The following is a 20,710-nucleotide window of genomic DNA, read 5'->3' as shown; positions in this document are numbered from 1 at the left end:
GCTGGCCGGCGCTCCGGCGCCCGTCAGATCGCTGATCCGGTGCGGAGAACTTCGGAGAAGTTGGTGGGCCCATATCTGTCAAGACCACTCACCTCACCTTCACGTGGGGCCCCCCGTCATCCTGCATCGGTCCCGACCGGGGTAGGGTGCGAAAGAGTGAGTGGCAAAGCAAACGAGGGCATGGCTCGTCAACCATGCACCTGATGAAGAAGGAAGGAGGAAGGAGGAAGAAGAAGAAAGAAAAAAAAAAAAAATATGGATATGGATATGCAGGATAACCAAGAAATCGACGTTTACGGTGCAGGGGAGGGATACCCCAGTACCGGCGCAGGAGTGGGTGGTCAAGCGGGCCCCACTGCGTCGTTAGCTAGCGACCGTGGCCGTGTGGGGGTGGGCCACCGGGCCCCCATACGCGTAAACGCGTCCGGTGAAGAAATGGAAGACGTCGCGATGGAGGAGACCCGCGAGGGTGGGCCTCCCGCAAGGACAAAAGCGAACAACATCGAAGCGGCAAAGAACCGCGGAAGAAGCGCGGAGAGAAAAGCGGAGAGGGCGGGACCCGAGGACAGGAGAAGAAGCAACAGCCGGGGAGGGAAACCGACACCGACGCCGTCGCACGCCCCGCTCGCGGTCCCGTCAACCCCGCTTCCAACCGCAGCGGAGCACAACGGCAACATGTTCCAGACGTTCAAAATCCCCAAGAACGTCAGGGACAAAGTGAAAGCGCAAGATGGGCACAGGTCCATAGACGGCTCGATAGAGCCGTCTCAGATGAGAAAGGAGTCGACCTCGGAAGGCAGATCGGAGGACGAGGAGTCAATGGCCTCGGTCACCTGGAGGGGCAAGAAGAGAAAAATAACGAAAGTGACTCCAGAGGTGTCGGACCGAATGAGGAACGTTATCCAAGGGTCCTCACCGAGAGACGTGGACGCCGAAGTACGGCGACATCAGGCCGAGGTCCTGAAGGTGGCGGCGACGTCCTCCAACCTCAAGGGGACGTACGTCAAAACCCTCAAGGACGCGGTCGAGTACACCGTCGCGGCATGGTCCCACCAAACAACCACCTCCCGGGTGCCAGACTTCCTGGAAGAAAGGAAGAAGAGGGAGGCGCTGGAAAGAGAGGTGGAAAGCCTGAAGAGGAGGAACGAGGAGTTGGAACAAAGGATAAATAGGTTCCTGAAAGGCACGGCCGAGACAGCGGCGCCGTCCCCGACGGAGGCGCAGGCTCCCCGGAGCAGCGGGAGGGCCAAGGACGACATCGGAGCAGAAATAGAGATGCTAAAGAAGTCGATAAGCAGCCTCGGCCCATCCCTGTTGGGGACCCTGAGGGAAGAGCTCAGGGAAGCCCTCAGGGGAACGGGCCTGCTGAGACAAGCGACAGGAGGGAACAACAGCGGCGACAAAGAGCGGACGACGATGCCGCGGACGGCGAGCCCGAAGCCTCCCCAACAACCCCCGCAATCCTCCCAACCCTCTCAACAGCAAGAGGGACAGGGACAGGAGACGGACGGGGAATGGAGGACCATGGTCTCGCGGAATGCGAGACGGAAGGCCAGGGAACAGAGGAGGAAAGAAGCGGGCCACGGCGCCCCCCTCCCCATCGCGCCACAAACTAGCAGGGCGAGATCGGCGGTGGGACCAGCCGGGCAACCGCCAAGGACGACCCCCGCCGCATTAGGTGGAGGGGAAAGGAGGAGAGAAAGAAACGGAGAGAAGAAGACAGGAGCCCAACCGGCGAAACGGACGTACGCGACGGTGGCGGGCAGGGCGGGATCGGCGGTCGTGCGGCCAGCACTCCGACCCCCCCCAACGTCATCGGCGGTAACGCTCACGCTGAGGGACGGGGCTCCGAAGACGTACGAGGAGATCCTGGCGGAGGCGAGACGGGACAAGACCCTCCAGAAATGCGGACTGGAGTACGTCCGAACGAGAAAGGCGGCGACCGGGGCCATGGTGATCAATATCCCGGACGACGCCGGCATGAGCAAGGCCACGCAGTTGGCGTCGCGATTAGCCGGGGTATTGGACCCCTCCACCGTCAGAGTATCAGTCCCGGTACCGACGGCCGAGATCAAATTGGTGGGGGTCGACATATCCCTTAACGAGGAGGAACTGCTGGAGGAGCTGTCCAGGGCGGCGGACTGCCAGCCCCGCGACGTCAGAGCATGGAGCGCGGGAACATCTAGAAGCGGCATGGGGATATTCTATGCCAAGTGCCCCGTGGCCGGAGCCCGTAAACTGGCTCAAGCGGGGAGGGTCACACTGGGGTGGACCAGGGCAAAGGTGATCGCACTCCCCAGGAGACCGCTCCAGTGTTTCCGATGCCTGGAGGTGGGCCACATGGCGGCGATGTGCGTCTCCCCGGTGAGAAGAACCCACCTGTGTTTCCGGTGCGGAGAAGAGGGGCACAGGGCGAGGAACTGCACGGCCGCATCGCCGAGGTGCCCCATCTGCGAGGCAAAAGGAGCCCCGTCAAAACACAGGATGGGAAGCGCGGCGTGCAAACCACCGGAGGTAGGACCATCTGGAAGGAGAAGGGCGCGGAGAACGGCGATGGCCAAGGCAGCAGAGGCCACGGCGACAACCACGAGCAAGGGCGTCACCGGAACCGCGGAGCAGGCCAGCCTGTCGAGCAACCCACCAGTCGGAGGGAAGGATAGCACCATCGGAGTGAGTGGCCCGGGGGAGGCCATGGAGGTGACCGAGTAAATTCCGGGTCCTCCAGTGTAACTTGGGCAGAGCCGGAAGGGCCCAGGACCTGCTCTACCAGTCCATCCGGGAGAGCGGGACCGACGTGGCGGTGGTGGCGGAGCCGTACAACATCCCCGCATCCCCCCAATGGGCGGGAGATCTAAGCGGATGGGTCGCCATCACTTGGCCGTGTACCTCGGGAGTCTCCGGGCGAGTCGCGGAAAGAGGCAACGGGTTCGTGGCGGTCGAATGGACGGACCTCGTGGTGGTGGGGGTATACATCTCTCCCAACTGCGACATCCGGGCGTTCGAGGACCTACTGGACGAGATGGGAGAGTGCGTAAGGAGGCTTCTCCCCCGACAGGTGCTCGTACTGGGGGACTTCAACGCCCACTCCACGACGTGGGGCAACGACAGAACCACCACGAGAGGCAGAGAACTGGCGGACTGGGCCGCGGGTCTCGGTCTCGTGCTGGTCAACAGAGGCTCGGAGTCCACATACGTGGGGCGGAGAGGAGCGTCGGTCATAGATCTGACGTGGGCGACGCAGAGGCTCCACCCCAGAATAAGGAACTGGCGGGTGGCCGTAGAGATGGAAACGCTAGCGGACCACCTCTACGTGCTAATGGACATCGAACCCGTCAAGAGAAGCACGAGCGGCGACAACAACAACAACGTCGAGGGAAGGACATCGAGCCGCCCGGGGCTGCCCCCTCCTCGCCGATGGAAACTGAAGGAGAGGGACGGGGACATGCTTCGGGCAACGGCCACCGTAGCGGCTTGGTGCTGGGACGCGAAGAGGAACAAGAACCGAGGCAACGTGGACGGGGAGGCGCAGGAATTGGGAGAATGGATGAGGAGAGCCTGCGACGCCTCCATGCCGCGAACCAGCGCCGGGTCCAGGCGCGACAACAGCAGCGTCTACTGGTGGTCGCGGGAGATCGCGGACCTGCGAGACGACTGCCACAGAGCCCGCAGGCTGCTCGCCAGGGCGAGAAGAAGAGGGCGGAACCGCAACGAAGAGGAGATCCTCGAGAGGTACAGGGCCCACAGAGAAGCCAGAATGGCCCTGCAAAGGGCCATAAAGGAAGCGAAAGAGGCGTCGTGGAAACGGCTGTTGGAATCCGTGGAATCCGATCCATGGGGAAGACCGTACAAGACGGTGCTGAGAAAACTCAGGCCGGCGGCTCCCCCGATAACCGAGAACATGGATCGGGAACTACTAGCACGGGTGATCGACACGCTGTTCCCACGACCGGAAGAAGAAGGAGGCGAAGAGGAGGAAGACTCCCCGAGGCGCCAGGAGGATACGGAACAGGCCCCTCCAGAGGAGAGGGGATGCACTCGGAGCGGCGGCGGCGGACCGGCGATGGTTCAACCCGGAGCGCACATAACGAGGGAGGAACTGGAAGCAGCCACCAAGAAGATGGCTGCCAAGGACGTGGCGCCGGGGCCGGACGGAATCCCCGGGCGGGTGTGGGCGGAGACCATGGACATCATGGCCCCCCGCCTGCTGCATCTGTACAACAGGTGCCTGAGGGAAGGCGCATACCCCCGGGCGTGGAAGGTGGCGAGGCTGGTGCTGCTGAGGAAGGAGGGTCGACCGCCGGAGTCCCCATCGGCGTACAGGCCGATATGCCTCCTGGACGAGGTGGGCAAGCTCTTCGAGAGAGTAATCGCCTCCCGTCTGGGGGCGCACATGGAGTCCAGGGTACCAGGCTGGCACGACAACCAGTTCGGGTTCCGTCGCGGGAGGTCCACCATCGACGCGATCCGCAGATTGAGAGAGGGGGTGGAGAGAGTGGTGGCTCGAGAAGGGATCGCGATAGCGGTCTCCCTGGACATCACCAACGCCTTCAACTCGATCCCGTGGAGCAAGATCAGAGAGGCCCTGCGATTCTTCGAGGTTCCGGGGTACCTCCGGAGGATAATCGGGGCATACCTCCGGGAGAGGTGGATAACGTACAGATCCACGGAGGGAGAGGAGAGAAGAGCGGTGGAGCGCGGAGTGCCGCAGGGCTCGGTCCTGGGACCGATGCTGTGGATAACCGCCTACGACTACGTGCTCCGCACCCCGATGCCCGGAAGCACGGGACTGATTTGCTACGCGGACGACACCCTGGTCGTGGCAGGAGGGCGCTGGTGGTACGAGACGGCGGAGGCTGCCACGGAGGCCACCCGGCGAGCGGCGAGGGCCATCGGAGAACTGGGGCTGAAGGTCGCTCCGGCCAAGACGGAGGCGCTCGGGTTCTACGACGGAAGACGCAGAGGACCGCCCCCGGATGGACTGACGATCGACGTGGACGGGGTAGGGGTCCGGGTGGGGAGCCAACTGAGGTACCTGGGCCTCATCATCGACGACCAATGGTCGTTCGAGCCCCACTTCGAGAGCCTCGCCCCAAAGGTGGCGGCAGCGGCCAACGCCCTATGCGGCATCCTCCCGAACATCGGAGGCGCCGGGAGAGCGGTGCGCAGGCTGTACGACGGGGTGGTCAGAGCCCGAGCGATGTACGGTGCGCCCATCTGGGCGAGGGATCTGGCCGCGAGCAGGCGAAGTCAGACACTCCTGCGGGCGGTTCAACGTACCACCGCTCTGAGGATAGCGAGAGGGTACAGGACGGTGTCGCACGCGTCCGCGACCGTCCTGGCGGCATCCCCTCCATACGCGTTGCAAGCCCTGGCCCTTCAAAAGGTGTACGGAGCCACGAGAGTCAGGGACGGGGATCGAGACGAAGACCCTCTGCAGGTGAGGAAGGAGATAGAAGAGGAGACATGGGAGAGATGGCGGCTCCTACTGGAGAAGGAGGCGAGGAAGACGTCCCACCGCGCGGTAGACGCGGTTCTGCCCGTCTGGGACAGGTGGAAGGAAGCGCGGGGCGTTCCGCTGACCTACAGGCTGACCCAGGTGCTCACCGGGCACGGAGTGTTCGGGGAGTTCCTGAAGAAGATTCGGAAGGAGGTGACCAACATCTGTCACCACTGCGGGGAGGCGGAGGACAACGCCCAGCACACTCTGCAGCACTGCCCCGCGTGGGCCATGCAGAGACACACCCTGACGGTGAAGATCGGGGACGACCTGTCCCCGAGGAGGATCGTGGAGGCGCTGCTACGTAGCCGGTCGGACTACGAGGCAGTGAGGGACTTTTGCGAGCAAATCATGCTCGCGAAGGAGCGGGCGGAGCGGCTCAGGGTCCGAGCCGAGCACCCGGCAAGGATACGACGCGAGAGAAGTGGGCGCAACGGGGGGAGGCCGCCATCTCCCCCAACGGATCAGGAAACAAGAGGAGGAATATGACCTCGGGGTTGGCTGCCCCGGGGGTCACAGCGAAGCATCCCCTCCGCACTAGGAGGGAAGACGATGAGAGGAGGGCTTACAGGAGATTTTCAACCGTGATACCCCTGGGCCCTCTTCTTCCCTGTGCGTACGAGCAGCCACGTGGTGGTTTTAGTCGGTAAGAGTCCGACACTACCCGACTCCCATCGGGGGAAGGGTGTCCATGAGGATTTCCCCACGTAAAAAAAAAAAAAAAAAAAAAAAAGGTTGGGGTTAGGTTGGGGTTAGGTTGGGGAGCACGAGGCGGGTATGGGTTCTCAGTGCGTAGCATCATGCCCTGAGAAACCCCGATGTATCTGATGTTCACCTATAGTCGGGTGGCGGCTGGTCGGCGCTGTGGCGCCCGTCAGATCGCTGATCCGGTGCGGAGAACTTCGGAGAAGTTGGTGGGCCCATATCTGTCAAGACCACTCACCTCACCTTCACGTGGGGCTCCCCGTCATCCTGCATCGGTCCTGACCGGGGTAGGGTGCGAAAGAGTGAGTGGCAAAGCAAACGAGGGCATGGCTCGTCAACCATGCACCTGATGAAGAAGGAAGGAGGAAGGAGGAAGAAGAAGAAAGAAAAAATATGGATATGAAGGATAACCAAGAAATCGACGTTTACGGTGCAGGGGAGGGATACCCCAGTACCGGCGCAGGAGTGGGTGGTCAAGCGGGCCCCACTGCGTCGTTAGCTAGCGACCGTGGCCGTGTGGGGGTGGGCCACCGGGCCCCCATACGCGTAAACGCGTCCGGTGAAGAAATGGAAGACGTCGCGATGGAGGAGACCCGCGAGGGTGGGCCTCCCGCAAGGACAAAAGCGAACAACATCGAAGCGGCAAAGAACCGCGGAAGAAGCGCGGAGAGAAAAGCGGAGAGGGCGGGACCCGAGGACAGGAGAAGAAGCAACAGCCGGGGAGGGAAACCGACACCGACGCCGTCGCACGCCCCGCTCGCGGTCCCGTCAACCCCGCTTCCAACCGCAGCGGAGCACAACGGCAACATGTTCCAGACGTTCAAAATCCCCAAGAACGTCAGGGACAAAGTGAAAGCGCAAGATGGGCACAGGTCCATAGACGGCTCGATAGAGCCGTCTCAGATGAGAAAGGAGTCGACCTCGGAAGGCAGATCGGAGGACGAGGAGTCAATGGCCTCGGTCACCTGGAGGGGCAAGAAGAGAAAAATAACGAAAGTGACTCCAGAGGTGTCGGACCGAATGAGGAACGTTATCCAAGGGTCCTCACCGAGAGACGTGGACGCCGAAGTACGGCGACATCAGGCCGAGGTCCTGAAGGTGGCGGCGACGTCCTCCAACCTCAAGGGGACGTACGTCAAAACCCTCAAGGACGCGGTCGAGTACACCGTCGCGGCATGGTCCCACCAAACAACCACCTCCCGGGTGCCAGACTTCCTGGAAGAAAGGAAGAAGAGGGAGGCGCTGGAAAGAGAGGTGGAAAGCCTGAAGAGGAGGAACGAGGAGTTGGAACAAAGGATAAATAGGTTCCTGAAAGGCACGGCCGAGACAGCGGCGCCGTCCCCGACGGAGGCGCAGGCTCCCCGGAGCAGCGGGAGGGCCAAGGACGACATCGCATCGGAAATAGAGATGCTAAAGAAGTCGATAAGCAGCCTCGGCCCATCCCTGTTGGGGACCCTGAGGGAAGAGCTCAGGGAAGCCCTCAGGGGAACGAGCCTGCCGAGACAAGCGACAGGAGGGAATATCAGCGGCGACAAAGAGCGGACGACGATGCCGCGGACGGCGGGCCCGAAGCCTCCCCAACAATCCCCGCAATCCTCCCAACCCTCTCAACAGCAAGCGGGACAGGGACAGGAGACGGACGGGGAATGGAGGACCATGGTCTCGCGGAAGGCGAGACGGAAGGCCAGGGAACAGAGGAGGAAAGAAGCGGGCCACGGCGCCCCCCTCCCCATAGCGCCACAAACAAACAGGACGAGATCGGCGGTGGGACCAGCCGGGCAACCGCCAAGGACGACCCCGGCCGCATTAGGTGGAGGGGAAAGGAGGAGAGAAGGAAACGGAGAGAAGAAGGCAGGAGCCCAACCGGCGAAACGGACGTACGCGACGGTGGCGGGCAGGGCGGGATCGGCGGTCGTGCGGCCAGCACTCCGACCCCCCCCAACGTCATCGGCGGTAACGCTCACGCTGAGGGAAGGGGCTCCGAAGACGTACGAGGAGATCCTGGCGGAGGCGAGACGGGACAAGACCCTCCAGAAATGCGGACTGGAGTACGTCCGAACGAGAAAGGCGGCGACCGGGGCCATGGTGATCAATATCCCGGACGACGCCGGCATGAGCAAGGCCACGCAGTTGGCGTCGCGATTAGCCGGGGTATTGGACCCCTCCACCGTCAGAGTATCAGTCCCGGTACCGACGGCCGAGATCAAATTGGTGGGGGTCGACATATCCCTGAACGAGGAGGAACTGCTGGAGGAGCTGTCCAGGGCGGCGGACTGCCAGCCCCGCGACGTCAGAGCATGGAGCGCGGGAACATCTAGAAGCGGCATGGGGATATTCTACGCCAAGTGCCCCGTGGCCGGAGCCCGTAAACTGGCTCAAGCGGGGAGGGTCACACTGGGGTGGACCAGGGCAAAGGTGATCGCACTCCCCAGGAGACCGCTCCAGTGTTTCCGATGCCTGGAGGTGGGCCACATGGCGGCGATGTGCGTCTCCCCGGTGAGAAGAACCCACCTGTGTTTCCGGTGCGGAGAAGAGGGGCACAGGGCGAGGAACTGCACGGCCGCATCGCCGAGGTGCCCCATCTGCGAGGCAAAAGGAGCCCCGTCAAAACACAGGATGGGAAGCGCGGCGTGCAAACCACCGGAGGTAGGACCATCCGGAAGGAGAAGGGCGCGGAGAACGGCGATGGCCAAGGCAGCAGAGGCCACGGCGACAACCACGAGCAAGGGCGTCACCGGAGCCGCGGAGCAGGCCAGCCTGTCGGGCAACCCACCAGTCGGAGGGAAGGATAGCACCATCGGAGTGAGTGGCCCGGGGGAGGCCATGGAGGTGACCGAGTAAATTCCGGGTCCTCCAGTGTAACTTGGGCAGAGCCGGAAGGGCCCAGGACCTGCTCTACCAGTCCATCCGGGAGAGCAGGACCGACGTGGCGGTGGTGGCGGAGCCGTACAACATCCCCGCATCCCCCCAATGGGCGGGAGATCTAAGCGGATGGGTCGCCATCACTTGGCCGTGTACCTCGGGAGTCTCCGGGCGAATCGCGGAAAGAGGCAACGGGTTCGTGGCGGTCGAATGGACGGACCTCGTGGTGGTGGGGGTATACATCTCTCCCAACTGCGACATCCGGGCGTTCGAGGACCTACTGGACGAGATGGGAGAGTGCGTAAGGAGGCTTCTCCCCCGACAGGTGCTCGTACTGGGGGACTTCAACGCCCACTCCACGACGTGGGGCAACGACAGAACCACCACGAGAGGCAGAGAACTGGCGGACTGGGCCGCGGGTCTCGGTCTCGTGCTGGTCAACAGAGGCTCGGAGTCCACATACGTGGGGCGGAGAGGAGCGTCGGTCATAGATCTGACGTGGGCGACGCAGAGGCTCCACCCCAGAATAAGGAACTGGCGGGTGGCCGTAGAGATGGAAACGCTAGCGGACCACCTCTACGTGCTAATGGACATCGAACCCGCCAAGAGAAGCACGAGCGGCGACAACAACAACAACGTCGAGGGAAGGACATCGAGCCGCCCGGGGCTGCCCCCTCCTCGCCGATGGAAACTGAAGGAGAGGGACGGGGACATGCTTCGGGCAACGGCCACCGTAGCGGCTTGGTGCTGGGACGCGAAGAGGAACAAGAACCGAGGCAACGTGGACGGGGAGGCGCAGGAATTGGGAGAATGGATGAGGAGAGCCTGCGACGCCTCCATGCCGCGAACCAGCGCCGGGTCTAGGCGCGACAACAGCAGCGTCTACTGGTGGTCGCGGGAGATCGCGGACCTGCGAGACGACTGCCACAGAGCCCGCAGGCTTCTCGCTAGGGCGAGAAGAAGAGGGCGGAACCGCAACGAAGAGGAGATCCTCGAGAGGTACAGGGCCCACAGAGAAGCCAGAATGGCCCTGCAAAGGGCCATAAAGGAAGCGAAAGAGGCGTCGTGGAAACGGCTGTTGGAATCCGTGGAATCCGATCCATGGGGAAGACCGTACAAGACGGTGCTGAGGAAACTCAGGCCGGCGGCTCCCCCGATAACCGAGAACATGGATCGGGAACTACTAGCACGGGTGATCGACACGCTGTTCCCACGACCGGAAGAAGAAGGAGGCGAAGAGGAGGAAGACTCCCCGAGGCGCCACGAGGATACGGAACAGGCCCCTCCAGAGGAGAGGGGATGCACTCGGAGCGGCGGCGGCGTACCGGCGATGGATCAACCCGGAGCGCACATAACGAGGGAGGAACTGGAAGCAGCCACCAAGAAGATGGCTGCCAAGGACGTGGCGCCGGGGCCGGACGGAATCCCAGGGCGGGTGTGGGCGGAGACCATGGACATCATGGCCCCCCGCCTGCTGCATCTGTACAACAGGTGCCTGAGGGAAGGCGCATACCCCCGGGCGTGGAAGGTGGCGAGGCTGGTGCTGCTGAGGAAGGAGGGTCGACCGCCGGAGTCCCCATCGGCGTACAGGCCGATATGCCTCCTGGACGAGGTGGGCAAGCTCTTCGAGAGAGTAATCGCCTCCCGTCTGGGGGCGCACATGGAGTCCAGGGTACCAGGCTGGCACGACAACCAGTTCGGGTTCCGTCGTGGGAGGTCCACCATCGACGCGATCCGCAGATTGAGAGAGGGGGTGGAGAGAGTGGTGGCTCGAGAAGGGATCGCGATAGCGGTCTCCCTGGACATCACCAACGCCTTCAACTCGATCCCGTGGAGCAAGATCAGAGAGGCCCTGCGATTCTTCGAGGTTCCGGGGTACCTCCGGAGGATAATCGGGGCATACCTCCGGGAGAGGTGGATAACGTACAGATCCACGGAGGGAGAGGAGAGAAGAGCGGTGGAGCGCGGAGTGCCGCAGGGCTCGGTCCTGGGACCGATGCTGTGGATAACCGCCTACGACTACGTGCTCCGCACCCCGATGCCCGGAAGCACGGGACTGATTTGCTACGCGGACGACACCCTGGTCGTGGCAGGAGGGCGCTGGTGGTACGAGACGGCGGAGGCTGCCACGGAGGCCACCCGGCGAGCGGCGAGGGCCATCGGAGAACTGGGGCTGAAGGTCGCCGCGGCCAAGACGGAGGCGCTCGGGTTCTACGACGGAAGACGCAGAGGACCGCCCCCGGATGGACTGACGATCGACGTGGACGGGGTAGGGGTCCGGGTGGGGAGCCAACTGAGGTACCTTGGCCTCATCATCGACGACCAATGGTCGTTCGAGCCCCACTTCGAGAGCCTCGCCCCAAAGGTGGCGGCAGCGGCCAACGCCCTGTGCGGCATCCTCCCGAACATCGGAGGCGCCGGGAGAGGGGTGCGCAGGCTGTACGACGGGGTGGTCAGAGCCCGAGCGATGTACGGTGCGCCCATCTGGGCGAGGGATCTGGCCGCGAGCAGGCGAAGTCAGGCACTCCTGCGGGCGGTTCAACGCACCACCGCTCTGAGGATAGCGAGAGGGTACAGGACGGTGTCGCACGCGTCCGCGACCGTCCTGGCGGCATCCCCTCCATACGCGTTGCAAGCCCTGGCCCTTCAAAAGGTGTACGGAGCCACGAGAGTCAGGGACGGGGATCGAGACGAAGACCCTCTGCAGGTGAGGAAGGAGATAGAAGAGGAGACATGGGAGAGATGGCGGCTCCTACTGGAGAAGGAGGCGAGGAAGACGTCCCACCGCGCGGTAGACGCGGTCCTGCCCGTCTGGGACAGGTGGAAGGAAGCGCGGGGCGTTCCGCTGACCTACAGGCTGACCCAGGTGCTCACCGGGCACGGAGTGTTCGGGGAGTTCCTGAAGAAGATTCGGAAGGAGGTGACCAACATCTGTCACCACTGCGGGGAGGCGGAGGACAACGCCCAGCACACTCTGCAGCACTGCCCCGCGTGGGCCATGCAGAGACACACCCTGACGGTGAAGATCGGGGACGACCTGTCCCCGAGGAGGATCGTGGAGGCGCTGCTACGCAGCCGGTCGGACTACGAGGCAGTGAGGGACTTTTGCGAGCAAATCATGCTCGCGAAGGAGCGGGCGGAGCGGCTCAGGGTCCGAGCCGAGCACCCGGCAAGGATACGACGCGAGAGAAGTGGGCGCAACGGGGGGAGGCCGCCATCTCCCCCAACGGATACGGAAACAACAAGAGGAAGATGACCCCGGGGTTGGCTGCCCCGGGAGTCACAGCGAAGCATCCCCTCCGCACTAGGAGGGAAGACGATGAGAGGAGGGCTTACAGGAGATTTTCAACCGTGATACCCCTGGGCCCTCTTCTTCCCTGTGCGTACGAGCAGCCACGTGGTGGTTTTAGTCGGTAAGAGTCCGACACTACCCGACTCCCATTGGGGGAAGGGTGTCCATGAGGATTTCCCCACGTAAAAAAAAAAAAAAAAAAAGGTTGGGGTTAGGTTGGGGTTAGGTTGGGGTTAGGTTGGGGTTAGGTTGGGGTTAGGTTGGGGTTAGGTTGGGGTTAGGTTGGGGTTAGGTTGGGGTTAGGTTAGGTTGGGGTTAGGTTGGGGTTAGGTTGGGGTTAGGTTGGGGTTAGGTTGGGGAGCACGAGGCGGGTATGGGTTCTCAGTGCGTAGCATCATGCCCTGAGAAACCCCGATGTATCTGATGTTCACCTATAGTCGGGTGGCGGCTGGTCGGCGCTGTGGCGCCCGTCAGATCGCTGATCCGGTGCGGAGAACTTCGGAGAAGTTGGTGGGCCCATATCTGTCAAGACCACTCACCTCACCTTCACGTGGGGCTCCCCGTCATCCTGCATCGGTCCCGACCGGGGTAGGGTGCGAAAGAGTGAGTGGCAAAGCAAACGAGGGCATGGCTCGTCAACCATGCACCTGATGAAGAAGGAAGGAGGAAGGAGGAAGAAGAAGAAAGAAAAAATATGGATATGAAGGATAACCAAGAAATCGACGTTTACGGTGCAGGGGAGGGATACCCCAGTACCGGCGCAGGAGTGGGTGGTCAAGCGGGCCCCACTGCGTCGTTAGCTAGCGACCGTGGCCGTGTGGGGGTGGGCCACCGGGCCCCCATACGCGTAAACGCGTCCGGTGAAGAAATGGAAGACGTCGCGATGGAGGAGACCCGCGAGGGTGGGCCTCCCGCAAGGACAAAAGCGAACAACATCGAAGCGGCAAAGAACCGCGGAAGAAGCGGGGAGAGAAAAGCGGAGAGGGCGGGACCCGAGGACAGGAGAAGAAGCAACAGCCGGGGAGGGAAACCGACACCGACGCCGTCGCACGCCCCGCTCGCGGTCCCGTCAACCCCGCTTCCAACCGCAGCGGAGCACAGCGGCAACATGTTCCAGACGTTCAAAATCCCCAAGAACGTCAGGGACAAAGTGAAAGCGCAAGATGGGCACAGGTCCATAGACGGCTCGATAGAGTCGTCTCAGATGAGAAAGGAGTCGACCTCGGAAGGCAGATCGGAGGACGAGGAGTCAATGGCCTCGGTCACCTGGAGGGGCAAGAAGAGAAAAATAACGAAAGTGACTCCAGAGGTGTCGGACCGAATGAGGAACGTTATCCAAGGGTCCTCACCGAGAGACGTGGACGCCGAAGTACGGCGACATCAGGCCGAGGTCCTGAAGGTGGCGGCGACGTCCTCCAACCTCAAGGGGACGTACGTCAAAACCCTCAAGGACGCGGTCGAGTACACCGTCGCGGCATGGTCCCACCAAACAACCACCTCCCGGGTGCCAGACTTCCTGGAAGAAAGGAAGAAGAGGGAGGCGCTGGAAAGAGAGGTGGAAAGCCTGAAGAGGAGGAACGAGGAGTTGGAACAAAGGATAGACAGGTTCCTGAAAGGCACGGCCGAGACAGCGGCGCCGTCCCCGACGGAGGCGCAGGCTCCCCGGAGCAGCGGGAGGGCCAAGGACGACATCGCATCGGAAATAGAGATGCTAAAGAAGTCGATAAGCAGCCTCGGCCCATCCCTGTTGGGGACCCTGAGGGAAGAGCTCAGGGAAGCCCTCAGGGGAACGGGCCTGCTGAGACAAGCGACAGGAGGGAACAACAGCGGCGACAAAGAGCGGACGACGATGCCGCGGACGGCGGGCCCGAAGCCTCCCCAACAACCCCCGCAATCCTCCCATCCCTCTCAACAGCAAGAGGGACAGGGACAGGAGACGGACGGGGAATGGAGGACCATGGTCTCGCGGAAGGCGAGACGGAAGGCCAGGGAACAGAGGAGGAAAGAAGCGGGCCACGGCGCCCCTCTCCCCATAGCGCCACAAACAAACAGGACGAGATCGGCGGTGGGACCAGCCGGGCAACCGCCAAGGACGACCCCGGCCGCATTAGGTGGAGGGGAAAGGAGGAGAGAAGGAAACGGAGAGAAGAAGGCAGGAGCCCAACCGGCGAAACGGACGTACGCGACGGTGGCGGGCAGGGCGGGATCGGCGGTCGTGCGGCCAGCACTCCGACCCCCCCCAACGTCATCGGCGGTAACGCTCACGCTGAGGGACGGGGCTCCGAAGACGTACGAGGAGATCCTGGCGGAGGCGAGACGGGACAAGACCCTCCAGAAATGCGGACTGGAGTACGTCCGAACGAGAAAGGCGGCGACCGGGGCCATGGTGATCAATATCCCGGACGACGCCGGCATGAGCAAGGCCACGCAGTTGGCGTCGCGATTAGCCGGGGTATTGGACCCCTCCACCGTCAGAGTATCAGTCCCGGTACCGACGGCCGAGATCAAATTGGTGGGGGTCGACATATCCCTGAACGAGGAAGAACTGCTGGAGGAGCTGTCCAAGGCGGCGGACTGCCAGCCCCGCGACGTCAGAGCATGGAGCGCGGGAACATCTAGAAGCGGCATGGGGATATTCTACGCCAAGTGCCCCGTGGCCGGAGCCCGTAAACTGGCTCAAGCGGGGAGGGTCACACTGGGGTGGACCAGGGCAAAGGTGATCGCACTCCCCAGGAGACCGCTCCAGTGTTTCCGATGCCTGGAGGTGGGCCACATGGCGGCGATGTGCGTCTCCCCGGTGAGAAGAACCCACCTGTGTTTCCGGTGCGGAGAAGAGGGGCACAGGGCGAGGAACTGCACGGCCGCATCGCCGAGATGCCCCATCTGCGAGGCAAAAGGAGCCCCGTCAAAACACAGGATGGGAAGCGCGGCGTGCAAACCACCGGAGGTAGGACCACCCGGAAGGAGAAGGGCGCGGAGAACGGCGATGGCCAAGGCAGCAGAGGCCACGGCGACAACCACGAGCAAGGGCGTCACCGGAGCCGCGGAGCAGGCCAGCCTGTCGGGCAACCCACCAGTCGGAGGGAAGGATAGCACCATCGGAGTGAGTGGCCCGGGGGAGGCCATGGAGGTGACCGAGTAAATTCCGGGTCCTCCAGTGCAACTTGGGCAGAGCCGGAAGGGCCCAGGACCTGCTCTACCAGTCCATCCGGGAGAGCGGGACCGACGTGGCGGTGGTGGCGGAGCCGTACAACATCCCCGCATCCCCCCAATGGGCGGGAGATCTAAGCGGATGGGTCGCCATCACTTGGCCGTGTACCTCGGGAGTCTCCGGGCGAGTCGCGGAAAGAGGCAACGGGTTCGTGGCGGTCGAATGGACGGACCTCGTGGTGGTGGGGGTATACATCTCTCCCAACTGCGACATCCGGGCGTTCGAGGACCAACTGGACGAGATGGGAGAGTGCGTAAGGAGGCTTCTCCCCCGACAGGTGCTCGTACTGGGGGACTTCAACGCCCACTCCACGACGTGGGGCAACGACAGAACCACCACGAGAGGCAGAGAGCTGGCGGACTGGGCCGCGGGTCTCGGTCTCGTGCTGGTCAACAGAGGCTCGGAGTCCACATACGTGGGGCGGAGAGGAGCGTCGGTCATAGATCTGACGTGGGCGACGCAGAGGCTCCACCCCAGAATAAGGAACTGGCGGGTGGCCGTAGAGATGGAAACGCTAGCGGACCACCTCTACGTGCTAATGGACATCGAACCCGCCAAGAGAAGCACGAGCGGCGACAACAACAACAACGTCGAGGGAAGGACATCGAGCCGCCCGGGGCTGCCCCCTCCTCGCCGATGGAAACTGAAGGAGAGGGACGGGGACATGCTTCGGGCAACGGCCACCGTAGCGGCTTGGTGCTGGGACGCGAAGAGGAACAAGAACCGAGGCAACGTGGACGGGGAGGCGCAGGAATTGGGAGAATGGATGAGGAGAGCCTGCGACGCCTCCATGCCGCGAACCAGCGCCGGGTCTAGGCGCGACAACAGCAGCGTCTACTGGTGGTCGCGGGAGATCGCGGACCTGCGAAACGACTGCCACAGAGCCCGCAGGCTGCTCGCCAGGGCGAGAAGAAGAGGGCGGAACCGCAACGAAGAGGAGATCCTCGAGAGGTACAGGGCCCACAGAGAGGCCAGAATGGCCCTGCAAAGGGCCATAAAGGAAGCGAAAGAGGCGTCGTGGAAACGGCTGTTGGAATCCGTGGAATCCGATCCATGGGGAAGACCGTACAAGACGGTGCTGAGGAAACTCAGGCCGGCGGCTCCCCCGATAACCGAGAACATGGATCGGGAACTACTAGCACGGGTGATCGACACGCTGTTCCCACGACCGGAAGAAGAAGGAGGCGAAGAGGAGGAAGACTCCCCGAGGCGCCAGGAGGATACGGAACAGGCCCCTCCAGAGGAGAGGGGATGCACTCGGAGCGGCGGCGGCGGACCGGCGATGGTTCAACCCGGAGCGCACATAACGAGGGAGGAACTGGAAGCAGCCACCAAGAAGATGGCTGCCAAGGACGTGGCGCCGGGGCCGGACGGAATCCCCGGGCGGGTGTGGGCGGAGACCATGGACATCATGGCCCCCCGCCTGCTGCATCTGTACAACAGGTGCCTGAGGGAAGGCGCATACCCCCGGGCGTGGAAGGTGGCGAGGCTGGTGCTGCTGAGGAAGGAGGGTCGACCGCCGGAGTCCCCATCGGCGTACAGGCCGATATGCCTCCTGGACGAGGTGGGCAAGCTCTTCGAGAGAGTAATCGCCTCCCGTCTGGGGGCGCACATGGAGTCCAGGGTACCAGGCTGGCACGACAACCAGTTCGGGTTCCGTCGCGGGAGGTCCACCATCGACGCGATCCGCAGATTGAGAGAGGGGGTGGAGAGAGTGGTGGCTCGAGAAGGGATCGCGATAGCGGTCTCCCTGGACATCACCAACGCCTTCAACTCGATCCCGTGGAGCAAGATCAGAGAGGCCCTGCGATTCTTCGAGGTTCCGGGGTACCTCCGGAGGATAATCGGGGCATACCTCCGGGAGAGGTGGATAACGTACAGATCCACGGAGGGAGAGGAGAGAAGAGCGGTGGAGCGCGGAGTGCCGCAGGGCTCGGTCCTGGGACCGATGCTGTGGATAACCGCCTACGACTACGTGCTCCGCACCCCGATGCCCGGAAGCACGGGACTGATTTGCTACGCGGACGACACCCTGGTCGTGGCAGGAGGGCGCTGGTGGTACGAGACGGCGGAGGCTGCCACGGAGGCCACCCGGCGAGCGGCGAGGGCCATCGGAGAACTGGGGCTGAAGGTCGCTCCGGCCAAGACGGAGGCGCTCGGGTTCTACGACGGAAGACGCAGAGGACCGCCCCCGGATGGACTGACGATCGACGTGGACGGGGTAGGGGTCCGGGTGGGGAGCCAACTGAGGTACCTGGGCCTCATCATCGACGACCAATGGTCGTTCGAGCCCCACTTCGAGAGCCTCGCCCCAAAGGTGGCGGCAGCGGCCAACGCCCTATGCGGCATCCTCCCGAACATCGGAGGCGCCGGGAGAGCGGTGCGCAGGCTGTACGACGGGGTGGTCAGAGCCCGAGCGATGTACGGTGCGCCCATCTGGGCGAGGGATCTGGCCGCGAGCAGGCGAAGTCAGACACTCCTGCGGGCGGTTCAACGCACCACCGCTCTGAGGATAGCGAGAGGGTACAGGACGGTGTCGCACGCGTCCGCGACCGTCCTGGCGGCATCCCCTCCATACGCGTTGCAAGCCCTGGCCCTTCAAAAGGTGTACGGAGCCACGAGAGTCAGGGACGGGGATCGAGACGAAGACCCTCTGCAGGTGAGGAAGGAGATAGAAGAGGAGACATGGGAGAGATGGCGGCTCCTACTGGAGAAGGAGGCGAGGAAGACGTCCCACCGCGCGGTAGACGCGGTCCTGCCCGTCTGGGACAGGTGGAAGGAAGCGCGGGGCGTTCCGCTGACCTACAGGCTGACCCAGGTGCTCACCGGGCACGGAGTGTTCGGGGAGTTCCTGAAGAAGATTCGGAAGGAGGTGACCAACATCTGTCACCACTGCGGGGAGGCGGAGGACAACGCCCCAGCACACTCTGCAGCACTGCCCCGCGTGGGCCATGCAGAGACACACCCTGACGGTGAAGATCGGGGGACGACCTGTCCCCGAGGAGGATCGTCGAGGCGCTGCTACGTAGCCGGTCGGACTACGAGGCAGTGAGGGACTTTTGCGAGCAAATCATGCTCGCGAAGGAGCGGGCGGAGCGGCTCAGGGTCCGAGCCGAGCACCCGGCAAGGATACGACGCGAGAGAAGTGGGCGCAACGGGGGGAGGCCGCCATCTCCCTCAACGGATCAGGAAACAAGAAGAGGAATATGACCTCGGGGTTGGCTGCCCCGAGGGTCACAGCGAAGCATCCCCTCCGCACTAGGAGGGAAGACGATGAGAGGAGGGCTTACAGGAGATTTTCAACCATGATACCCCTGGGCCCTCTTCTTCCCTGTGCGTACGAGCAGCCACGTGGTGGTTTTAGTCGGTAAGAGTCCGACACTACCCGACTCCCATCGGGGGAAGGGTGTCCATGAGGATTTCCCCACGTAAAAAAAAAAAAAAAAAAAAAAAAGGTTTGGGGTTAGGTTGGGGTTAGGTTGGGGTTAGGTTGGGGTTAGGTTGGGGTTAGGTTGGGGTTAGGTTGGGGTTAGGTTGGGGTTAGGTTGGGGTTAGGTTGGGGTTAGGTTTGGGGTTAGGTTGGGGTTAGGTTGGGGTTAGGTTGGGGTTAGGTTGGGTTAGGTTGGGGTTTAGGTTGGGGTTAGGTTGGGTTGGGTGGGGTTAGGTTGGGGTTAGGTTGGGGTTAGGTTGGGGTTTAGGTTGGGGTTAGGTTGGGGTTAGGTGTGGGGTTAGGTTGGGGTTAGGTTGGGGTTAGGTTGGGGTTAGGTTGGGGTTAGGTTGGGGTTAGGTTGGGGTTAGGTTGGGGTTAGGTTGGGGTTAGGTTGGGGTTAGGTTGGGGGTTAGGTTGGGGTTAGGTTGGGGTTAGGTTGGGGTTAGGTTGGGGTTAGGTTGGGGTTAGGTTGGGGTTAGGTTGGGGTTAGGTTGGGGTTAGGTTGGGGTTAGGTTGGGGTTAGGTTGGGGTTAGGTTGGGGTTAGGTTGGGGTTAGGTTGGGGTTAGGTTGGGGTTAGGTTGGGGTTAGGTTGGGGTTAGGTTGGGGTTAGGTTGGGGTTAGGTTGGGGTTAGGTTGGGGTTAGGTTGGGGTTAGGTTGGGGTTAGGTTGGGGTTAGGTTGGGGTTAGGTTGGGGTTAGGTTGGGGTTAGGTTGGGGTTAGGTTGGGGTTAGGTTGGGGTTAGGTTGGGGTTAGGTTGGGGTTAGGTTGGGGTTAGGTTGGGGTTAGGTTGGGGTTAGGTTGGGGGTTAGGTTGGGGTTAGGTTGGGGTTAGGTTGGGGTTAGGTTGGGGTTAGGTTGGGGTTAGGTTGGGGTTAGGTTGGGGTTAGGTTGGGGTTAGGTTGGGGTTAGGTTGGGGTTAGGTTGGGGTTAGGTTGGGGTTAGGTTGGGGTTAGGTTGGGGTTAGGTTGGGGTTAGGTTGGGGTTAGGTTGGGGTTAGGTTGGGGTTAGGTTGGGGTTAGGTTGGGGTTAGGTTGGGGTTAGGTTGGGGTTAGGTTGGGGTTAGGTTGGGTTAGGTTGGGGTTAGGTTGGGGTTAGGTTGGGGTTAGGTTGGGGTTAGGTTGGGGTTAGGTTGGGGTTAGGTTGGGGTTAGGTTGGGGTTAGGTTGGGGTTAGGTTGGGGGTTAGGTTGGGGTTAGGTTGGGGTTAGGTTGGGGTTAGGTTGGGGTTAGGTTGGGGTTAGGTTGGGGTTAGGTTGGGGGTTAGGTTGGGGTTAGGTTGGGGTTAGGTTGGGGTTAGGTTGGGGTTAGGTTGGGGTTAGGTTGGGGTTAGGTTGGGGTTAGGTTGGGGTTAGGTTGGGGTTAGGTTGGGGTTAGGTTGGGGTTGGGGTGGGGTTTGGGTGGGGTTTGGGTGGGGTTTAGGTTGGGGTTAGGTTGGGGTTAGGTTGGGGTTAGGTTGGGTTGTGGGTTAGGTTGGGGTTAGGTTGGGGTTAGGTTGGGGTTAGGTTGGGGTTAGGTTGGGGTTAGGTTGGGGTTAGGTTGGGGTTAGGTTGGGGTTAGGTTGGGGTTAGGTTGGGGTTAGGTTGGGGTTAGGTTGGGGTTAGGTTGGGGTTAGGTGGGGGTAGGTGGGGTTAGGTTGGGGTTAGTTGGGTTAGGTTGGGGTTAGGTTGGGGTTAGGTTGGGGTTAGGTTGGGGTTAGGTTGGGGTTAGGTTGGGGT

The 20,710-nt window shown here is 62.4% G+C and overlaps 3 protein-coding genes across 3 annotated transcripts; all 3 read left to right on the top strand.

Moving 5' to 3' along the window:
- Window positions 1-255: 255 nt before the first annotated feature.
- Window positions 256-5,986, top strand: LOC132914127 (uncharacterized). Its single transcript, XM_060972964.1, has 2 exons — window positions 256-2,670; window positions 2,726-5,986. Exons 1-2 carry the CDS (start codon window positions 256-258, stop codon window positions 5,984-5,986), a joined length of 5,676 nt encoding a protein of 1,891 aa, XP_060828947.1.
- A 609-nt stretch (window positions 5,987-6,595) lies between these two features.
- Window positions 6,596-12,320, top strand: LOC132914126 (uncharacterized). Its single transcript, XM_060972963.1, has 2 exons — window positions 6,596-9,004; window positions 9,060-12,320. Exons 1-2 carry the CDS (start codon window positions 6,596-6,598, stop codon window positions 12,318-12,320), a joined length of 5,670 nt encoding a protein of 1,889 aa, XP_060828946.1.
- A 730-nt stretch (window positions 12,321-13,050) lies between these two features.
- LOC132914125 (uncharacterized) lies at window positions 13,051-18,539 on the top strand (the record flags this gene model as incomplete). Its single annotated transcript, XM_060972962.1, has 2 exons — window positions 13,051-15,459; window positions 15,515-18,539. Coding segments are annotated over exons 1-2 (5,434 nt in total), but the record flags the coding sequence as incomplete, so codon positions are not given.
- Between the last annotated feature and the right edge of the window lie 2,171 nt (window positions 18,540-20,710).

Source organism: Bombus pascuorum, chromosome 14 (genome assembly GCF_905332965.1).
Source record: "Bombus pascuorum chromosome 14, iyBomPasc1.1, whole genome shotgun sequence".
Lineage (NCBI taxonomy): Eukaryota > Metazoa > Arthropoda > Insecta > Hymenoptera > Apidae > Bombus > Bombus pascuorum.
The sequence above is the reverse complement of the archived record's forward strand: the minus strand, read 5'-3'. Positions and strand labels throughout refer to the sequence as shown.

Bases quoted from the DNA above. Each gene is read 5' to 3' on its own strand.
- LOC132914126 (XM_060972963.1), top strand. From the start codon at position 6,596: ATGGATATGAAGGATAACCAAGAAATCGACGTTTACGGTGCAGGGGAG. The intron at 9,005-9,059 runs GTGAGTGGCCCG...CGGGTCCTCCAG, and splicing joins GGAAGGATAGCACCATCGGA to TGTAACTTGGGCAGAGCCGG.
- LOC132914127 (XM_060972964.1), top strand. From the start codon at position 256: ATGGATATGGATATGCAGGATAACCAAGAAATCGACGTTTACGGTGCA. The intron at 2,671-2,725 runs GTGAGTGGCCCG...CGGGTCCTCCAG, and splicing joins GGAAGGATAGCACCATCGGA to TGTAACTTGGGCAGAGCCGG.